Raw genomic sequence first — 9,449 nt, forward strand, 5'->3', positions numbered from 1 at the left:
AGGGTTTTTTTTTTTTTTTTAATCTCAGTCATGTTGGCTGGAAGCTTGGCCAAGAGAGTTCATGACAGATTGTCAGCATAAGATTTCCCCAATAAAGATATTCATTTTGCTACATTCTGCTTTGTAATGAACTGAGATTCTAATTACACTTCGAATGGATGCTTGCTAGATTTTTATTGGCATGACTAATATTTAGAAGGAGAGAGATGAGCTAGTGGTGAAAATTTGTGTCTATAAAAATAAGATGGAGCAGCCACAGCAAATTGTTTAACAGGAAATTATTTCCTGCAACCTTCCACAAGTGATGTAAACTTTATCTAAAGAAATACTCATTACAAATGAAGCACATAATTTTGATCTCACTCATATAAGGTTTACACTGACTTTGTTATTTCTTGTGATTTACACTAGTGAATTAGCTTGAAAATGAGGCCCAAAGCTTGTACATATCAGGGAATATACAGCATTATGCTGATTTAGCTTGTTTTCTCAAAGCTTCAAACACCAAAACTAGTTATGTTTTTCTTATTACCTTGTAGAGAAACTTCCTTCAAAAATGATTATATCCCCTATATATAAAATGAAGTACTTACATACTATGGTAATAGGTGCCAGTTTAAAAACCCTTAAACAGATCAACACAGAATAAAACAAAAACAATCACAGTTGCTTGGTAAGATTTCGAATAGTCTCCGATCTCTATGATTCCCATTTAGTTAAAATCCTTGCTTGTAGTATTGACACACACCTGTGTGTGTGTGATAGGGAGCTCTGCTTACTGCTGGAAGGCACATCCTCCTGCTGTTCTGGAGATTAGCTCCACCAAGCAGACACCCCTTCATGTGATTGCACTCCATCTCTCTCTCTCTCTCTGTCTCTCTCTCTGTCTGCAGCCCCTCTCATCCCAGGAGCTGCTGCTTCCTTTCTGTGTGTTGGCCCTCCAGCCAGGTCACTCAGCAGTTTTCCCTCCAGGATGTTCATTCAAGGTCTCTCGCCACAGGCAGTGTCAGTCCTCACACCCACTACCCTGACTATGTCTCTTCAGCAGTCTTCATATCCACTGCCCTTAGCTTTTCCACTCTGCAGTGGTTGGTAGGGGAACCCAGGCCCACCCTCTACTATGGGTTCCAGTCCAGGGTCCTGTAGTGAACAGTTAAGGTCTGCATCTACATCAGCTTTACTGCTCTTACCCATGGACTCCTTCCTACCATGCTGCTTCTTCCCTTCCTTTCCCCTTACCTCAGGGAGCGGCGGGGGAATGCAAGGGGGAGGACCGCAGGCTTCCTCCCCACTGCTCCCCACATTGTTGCCAGCCTTCTGGCTATATACAATCTCCGTCTATTCCCTCACAGATGAGCTTCCTTCTAACTAGCGTCCTGCACACAACCTAAATCTCCCCCTTTGCAGCCTAATTGGCTGATTGGGCCCACCTGCCCTAATTCAGCTCTTTCAGGGCCGATGTGGTGAATACACTCCATTGCACTGTGATTTGTGCTTCACCAACCAGTTATAACTGATACAACAAGTTGGCAGCTTGAATATGGCAGAAGGCACCATGGTCTTTTGCACAGGTTGCAGGACTGGAAGTCAGAAGACGTACCTGAGTTTTATTATTGGTTCTGCCACGGATTTCCTATGAGACTTGAGCGAATCACTTACAACCTGGTTTTCAGAGGAGCTGAGTTGTCAAGAATAATGGATGTGTGCTCAGAACCTCTGAAAATCAGATTCATCTCTCTGCCTCATTTCTCTTTCTGTAAAATGGAGATAATGATATTAATTCATGCTTATATAGTGCTTTTTATCTGGAGATCTCTAAGCACTATATAAGTGCTGAGTGCTATTTATGTGATTCTGTTAATAATTCTGATCTTGCATGTTTCAGAAAAATGCTCTTATATGTTGTACATAAGGTAATGGCTAACTATGTCAGTCCACAGGATTATTGTTTTTACTTTGTGTTTGGTGCTATTTTCGGACTATTTAGCTCTTGACTCTTTCACACCTTCCTGTTTTGCTAAAAAGGTGTGTTGCAACCACACATTAAATTGTCTCAAATGAAACTGGGAAATTCTTATTTAAGAGTCAGTACCTTACTGCCAGATAAATGTTTAGGGCTCTAGTCCCCATTCAGTAAGCAAACAGCTTCTCTTTGAATCAATATCACTATATGTTAAGTACAGGAGGAAAGTCCCCTTAAAGACAATGAAATTTAAACATGTGCTTAAAGTTTAGCACACACGTGTGGTTTACTGAATAGGAATGGTTTACTAAAAGGAAGCCTCCAACCCTAACATCAGAAGTTTCCAAGCAGATGATTTAGAAATAAAGCAAACACTGTATGCTGATGATTTGCTCCTCAGATCCTGACATTGCTATTAATAGGGAGTTTTTCTCTAATATCTTGAAATCAGGATGAAATGGGCAAAAAATGGGGTTTTGCCTCTTACTAAATTCTGCTTCCCAACCCATTTTATATGTTCTCTTCTGTGATAGAACGTACAAGGATTTAAGTTCTGAGTTGTCCAATTTTTGCCTGACTTTAATTCAGCAATAAACACAGTGTTTCCCAAACTTGGGATGCTGCTTATGTAGGGAAAGCCCCTGGCAGGCTGGGCTGGTTTGTTTACCTGCCCCGTCCGCAGATCCGGCCGATTGTGGCTCCCACTGGCCGCGGTTCGCTGCTCCAGGCCAATGGGAGTTGCTGGAAGCGGCGGCCAGCACATCCCTCGGCCCGCGCCGCTTCCCGCAGCCCCCATTGGCCTGGAACGGCGAACCGCGGCCAGTGGGAGCCACGATCGGCCGGACCTGCAGACGGGGCAGGTAAACAAACCGGCCCGGCCTGCCAGGGGCTTTTCCTACACAAGCGGCGACACCAGTTTGAGAAACACTGCACTAAAAGATAGAAAACTAAGTAGTCCTTATTACCTGGTGGGGGCACTTAGACACAATAAAAATGGTCTTAGTGCCTCAGTTAACAAATTTATATATGGTCTCTTTCATTTCCATCTCACTTTTCCAGAAGTATTTTTCTCTCTGCTTAGGTTACATTTTCTTAAGCAAGTTTCCCTGCATTACAGTTTGGCACACATAAGTCTCAATGCCCTGCTGTGAAATCACATGATGATATCTGGCTTAGTCTATGTTGCTTCACTCTCCCTTTGCAGTTTTTGCTCCCATCTCTGCAGCTATTCAAGGTTGGGCCCTTACTTAACAATTCATAAGGGTTGCTCACTATTGCTGTGAGTATGAAGGGTGCTGATAGTAAGATATCACGTTTCAGGAATCAGTCATTTTTAATGCCAGAAGCTCTAACCATGTTATCTAGTACATAGCTGCACAGTGCACTGGAGACTGAAAGTGCTAGAGGTCTATAAGGACTAGTTATTTTTAGCTGTTGTTACAATAAAAGCACCTATGTCACCACTTTACCTTTTTACTTACTCTGGGCGAAATACATCCCTGTGGAGAGGGCCAGCACAAGGCCCACGTGCAGCTGAAGTCCCACTTGCACCCTCTTTTGAGGGACTTAAAATGATCCATAGGTATGGTGTTGATATGACGTGTAGGCCCCTTGGTAAAGGTCCCCTGTTCTTTGCAAACAAATCTTGTTTCGGACTTAACAAACTCACTACACCAAACACATCTCTTCCAGGTTATTTATCCAGAAGGGATAACATAAGGTATCCACAGAAAGCTCATAACTTATCAAAACTCATAGTCATTGTGAGGTGTGTATGGGTAGTACTTAAGGAATAATGTAACTATAGTGAAAGTATGCTTTGTGGACTTCGAGTAAAAGTCAGTCACCAAGGGATAATGTCGCGGTGCAGGAGGGAGTTGTCACCCCTGCCTGGTTAGCTGGTGACATAATGCAAAGATCAGTTGTCTAGCCTTGCTCCACCCCAGGACTATCAACGGAAAACCATCAGAGATAACTGCAAACAATCAAAACCTTGGAGGTAAAAAAGCTTGGAGGTAAAAAAGACACATTACAATAGACAGGGGATCGCCCTATCTGTGAATAAAGACTGTTTCAGTATAACACACGGTGGGGAGGGGCACTCTGTATCCATTAACAGAGGAGACATTATGGACCAGGGGTGTTTAAATGAAAGTCTGCATCCTGGTTCCTATAAAACCAGTCAGCTCTCCAATAGACTGAACATTGCGGGGAACACCTACTTTACTACATAAGAAAGGTGACTGTTAATAAGTGTAGGCATTTTATGATTTTGTTTTGTTTCATAACCACTTGTTTCTACCACTCATTTGTTTCTAGTGGAATCGCTATTCCTTCTTAAATAAACCTTCTCTTGTTTTATTACAAGTGCTGTGTGTTATACAGGCGCAGTGATTTAAGGTAAAACTAGTAGACTAGGGTGAAGTGCTTCTTTGGGGGCAGAGGATCTGGGATTTCTGTGAGAAGCCAGTGTCAGGGGCTGGATATCAGAGGGGAACGCTTCAAAGGGATGTGGGGCACACCTATTGTTAACCCGCAAGGCAAAGACAGAGCTGGCATAGCTCAGAGACTAGTGCTTGAATGGCAGACAGGCTGGTGGTGTTAGGGAGCTAACATCCAGCCACTATGGGCAAGGCCACCTTTCACTAGAGGCAGGAGGTAACAAGGTGACTCCGGTCCCGGGTATCCCAAGAACAGTCACAGTTGATCATCTGCAGAGAGATAATCTCATCCTCTGTATGGATATTGTCACATTATTATTAAGGCATCTTTCAATATTTGGGTACTATCTTGGGCTAACGCCATCTCTGCTATACTCCATTAATGTATTTGGCCCTGAGACTTTTCTCCCATTACACAGAAAAATACTAGAATGTGTCCTCTATAGTTCTGTTTGGTTCCAATTTTGCACTAGTCTGCTACAGTATCTGTTATTGTTAGGTGTTCTGTTACATTGTAACAGTTACAAGAGTCTCTTGCTCAATTTCACGTTTATTCAGAGAATCTGCAATTTGATTTCTTCTTGTGCATGTTTTGCCCGGAGGTGATCCCTCTATCTCAGATTGTTTCACTAGTACCAGTTGTATGTCTAATACAACATCAGTACTACATTTAAATCAAGATTGAGTTTATGCAACATTTTGCTTAAAAGATTTTCAAAATTTAATTTATACCTTGTAGAGTTGGGTTTTTGACTCTGTCATGAAATCAAGCACTTGGAAAATAAGTAATCCTGAATGTGTATTTCATAGATGGGCAGTGTGTATAGAGGCCTACTTCACTCTTTATATAGCAGTTCTGCTTGCCTTCAATCTCATTAAAATTGAAGATCCTTTGGGAATTTAAGTCATGGTTTGATTATGCCTCAGGTTAACCACTTTAGCTCTTTTTTGGTAGTCTTCAAAATCTAGTTTTCATAAACTTTAAACAGTTGTGAGCTGTCTCCTGTCAGATGTTCATGAGGCAGTGTAAATGTATTTTGTTTTGACAATAAAGCATCATATCTGTGCACTCAACTCTCTGAATTTGGGTTGACTAATGATTAATGAATACAATTCAGATGGTTTTAGGCCTTTTATATTTAACTACTTGATAGCAATTGACTTCACACTTGGAGACCCGGAAAACCAAGCTCCTGGTAGAAAATAATTGATCTCCAGTTTTCACAAATGTGCTACCACATTCCAGAAATGAGTGTCTGTCTGGAAACCCCTTTATTTATTTAATAACCCATAGCATGTGTCTTTTCAAAGGGTCACACCAACGGTAAGTCTCTCAATAAACCTCTGAAGTAGGTAAATATTATCCCCATTTTACAGATGATGCACAGAGAAGTTCAGGTTAAAATTTTACAAAAGATTTTGGGTGCCCATCCTTGGTCTGATTTTTCAGAAGTGTCGGGATATGCCATGCCAATTGAAATCAAAGGTAGCTATGAAAATTAGTACCAAGGTTGCTCAAATTGGACACACAACATCTCAATATATTTTAGCTTATGTTACTTCAACAGAGTTCGGAATAAACACAGAAGAAGCCTTTGACTCCCACTCCCCTGCTCTTTCCTGTGCAATCTATTGACTGTCACATTTTTTTGCAAAGTGCCCAATAAATGAGTATTTTTTAATATTACTGAACAGTGGACTCTTCATATAAGCATCATGGAATGGAGATTTAATAAGTAGGTGTGACGGTGCATGACTCACCCCTGCGGCGCCTCCTGCTGGTCATCTCTGGGAATTAGTATTTCCAGCCTCCGGAGCGCCCTCTGCAGGCCAGTGTCCACTGCCCCCCGTGTCCCTCCCGGGACCCAGTAACCCCACAGTCTCTGGGTCTCCCCCTTCAAGGGGAACCTCCACCCCCTATCCCCACTTCACCTCAGTATATGGCTACTGCCCAGTCCCCATCTAGCCCCCATTCACTGGGGCAGACTGCGGTGTATACATCACTCATCACAGGCAAGAGGGGTTTGGACCTGCTGCCTCTGCCTACCCTTGGGCTGCCCCCTGCAATTCCAGTACCTATTCAGCCTCATACTAGGCCTGCAGCCTGGGGGTTTCCAGGCCAGAGCTCCCCAGCTCCTCTGGCCTTTCCCCAGCCCTGCTCCTACTCAGGTACACTCCCCGGCAGCCAGGCCCCTCCCTCTCAAAGGCTAGAGAGAGAGTGTCTGTTTGCTCCTGGCCCACTGCTCTTTTATAAGGGCCAGCTTCGGCCTGATTGGGACATGGCCGCAGCTGGGGCTGTTTCCCCAATCAGCCGAGGCTTGCTGCTTTCCTAGCAGCAGCCCTCTTGCAGTCTCAGCCCTCTCCCAGGGCTGATTTCAAGCCCTACAGGGCAGGAACGGATGACCACCCCGCTACAGTAAGACATCCCTCTAACATTTTAACATTTGAATGACTGGAAGGCAGCAAACTGAGGGCTTGATCCTGTAATCTCAGTATACCCAGAACTCTGTTGTCATAAATGGGAGTCTTGGAGTGTGCAAAAAATTCTGGATCAGGTCCTTACCTCAATAAATGATCCCCCACTCCAGTCTGGCATCCATGCTGCAAGGTCATATTTTTGAAATACTAATATTCCCTTGGAATAAAATGTAGTAGTGGGCATGTAACCAATACCTCAGCCAGGCACTGGTGGTGCATTTGGCTCCATTTACCTGGTTCTGGTACATAAAGTAGTAGCAAAGCGATTAATAAAGTTTACGGGACGCGTGTTCCTATTTTTCCATTTGTAAGCAATCCAAGGGGTCTCCAGAATGGTGACGGGGAAAAGGCCCTTTGTATTATGGTGGATTCCTTTCAGGAAGCTATTGTAAATCTGATGTAAATATTAACATACTACTTCATTTTTATTATTAACATTTTAATTTTTTTCATATTGCAGTCCTAGTCTAGAGGGAAATTTTGGGGACTTTTTCAGTGTGATGCAGCAGGATTTGCCCGTAAAATGATTTAGTGGAATCTCTGAACTGAATACATTCTAAATGATGCCATTGACATTAGGCACCATTGTGAAGTGCCTTGGCGTGGACATATAAAAGAGGTGAAGGGATTGCAGGAATCTCCCTCCCATCTTTCCTTCCCCACCCTCTTGACATCCTGCACAAGATCTAGATACTCCCTGAACTTGGGGAGCAGAGAGATATCTCTAGAGCCCTCACAGGTTCAAGTACAATACAGTGGATACCCAGCCAAATCCAAGACATAAACATGTTGCTGTTTTGCTTCATTGTGGCTTTGAACTGCATACCAGAACCAGCAGTGCTCTTGCAATTGGCTCCCTTTGGGCTGATGCTTCCCTATGCCCCTCTGGTGCAGTCCAGAAACAAAAAAGGGGAAGTTAATACTGCTCAGAGCAGCAGTAGGCAACAAATATGTGAAGATAGCTAACAGTGCTTAGCAAACAGGACTCGATCATAGACTGGTTCCGAGGTGATACCATAATCGGTAAATATAATAATTATTTCTTTCATATCCCTTAACAGTAAAACTCTGATGTTTCTTTTTCAGGCATCTTGTTTTCACTGGTGGTCGTGATGTATGTCATCTGGGTCCAGGCAATGGCTGATCTGGAAAACTACATGAATATGAAAAAAATTGATTGCCCAGACTTTGTTGCTTATGTGCACTATGGCTGGTCTTTCATACTGGCTCCTATAGGAATATTTTTTGCTTTGTTTGCAGGAATGCTCTTCCTATTAGTAGGGCGTACTATTCAACTGCACTCTGACTTATCACACATCTAATAATTGGTGTATTGGGATTGTGATAAAACTTTTAAACTGGAACACAAATTATGTATATTATTGCCACTACTACTATATAGCATTTGTAGAGGCACTTCTAGAATTGCTTAAGTTACTTGTTTAATTGAGACGTTCCTATGGGACATAAAACTCACTACAGGAAAAAAAATAACTTTCATTCCTATCCAATTTCTTTAAGTTCTTTAGGTACTACATGGGATGGTTCTCCACATAACATTAGTTGCAGCATTAGATCTCCCTGCAAACACAGGAGGGCAAAAAACCACCACCAACATAAAAATGGGTCAAATCTGGATTTTCTACGTTTGTCTTAGCCATTTACTTTGTGCCACTGTCAAAAAAGTCCTTGTGGAGAATGGTAAAGACAGAGGAAAACAAGTGTTCAACAGGGTAATTTAATCCACCTCCTCTCCCCCTTTCCAAAACTTTCCTTTGCTTTAATATGAACAAACACTTCTGCACTTAAAAATAGAGTACAGTTGTTCATGCAGTATCCACATGAACTGGGCAGTAGAGAAGATGATTCCAGTGAATAATGATTTGGGGCTAGTATCTACATGTAATAGCTTAACTGTCAACATGATATGTTTTACTGCTATGTAAACATTTGAAAGCTGTATTCTTCTATATTCTGAAATCCGTGTTCATTTGTTGCATGGTTCTGTAAGCCAAAATAATATAAACTACTAACTAAAGGTATGCCAAAATTATATAATAAAACATATGGTGTAGATTTTTTATATCAAGTTTTTACCTGGACATTTTGTAGGTATGTTTGATGATTGGCTTTTTCAAACATTATCTGTGATTTACATACTTTAAATAGTGAAAAATTGCTGTATAATGAGATTTTTAATTAAAAAAGTTTATTATGAATATAAAGTGCACGAACATGTAATTCTTCTTCAGCCCTCAATTTTCTAAATATTTGTATATGAAATCTACAACATGATAGACCAAATCCTGCTTGCCTGCAAATAGTCCCAATGAAAGCAATGAGACTACTCCAGTGAGGAGGGAAGCAGGATTTGGACCTACATTATGTAACTGGGGATAACTGGCTGTGTGTGTTTGTGCCTGCGTGCATGAGTGTAGGTGCTTGTATTCCTAGCGTGGAGGGGGTAGAGTTCTAATATTAGGGAAAGTTCTTTTGCTTGGTACTAGTTCTGGTTGAAATTCAACCCATCTGAGAGCATGGGTAGAGTTTGCACTTTGTAACTCAGT

General features: G+C 42.0%; 1 protein-coding gene across 1 annotated transcript in view; it reads left to right on the forward strand.

Annotated features, from left to right (window-relative positions):
- Nucleotides 1-8,204, forward strand: part of TMEM182 (transmembrane protein 182) — a 30,720-nt gene extending 22,516 nt beyond the window's left edge. Inside the window, exon 5 of the mRNA XM_065423777.1 lies at nt 7,969-8,204. Coding sequence (XP_065279849.1) covers nt 7,969-8,204 — 236 coding nt within the window. The remainder of the gene's footprint in view (nt 1-7,968) is intronic.
- Nucleotides 8,205-9,449: the final 1,245 nt, after the last annotated feature.

Source organism: Emys orbicularis, chromosome 1, assembly GCF_028017835.1.
Source record: "Emys orbicularis isolate rEmyOrb1 chromosome 1, rEmyOrb1.hap1, whole genome shotgun sequence".
Taxonomy (NCBI): Eukaryota; Metazoa; Chordata; order Testudines; family Emydidae; genus Emys; species Emys orbicularis.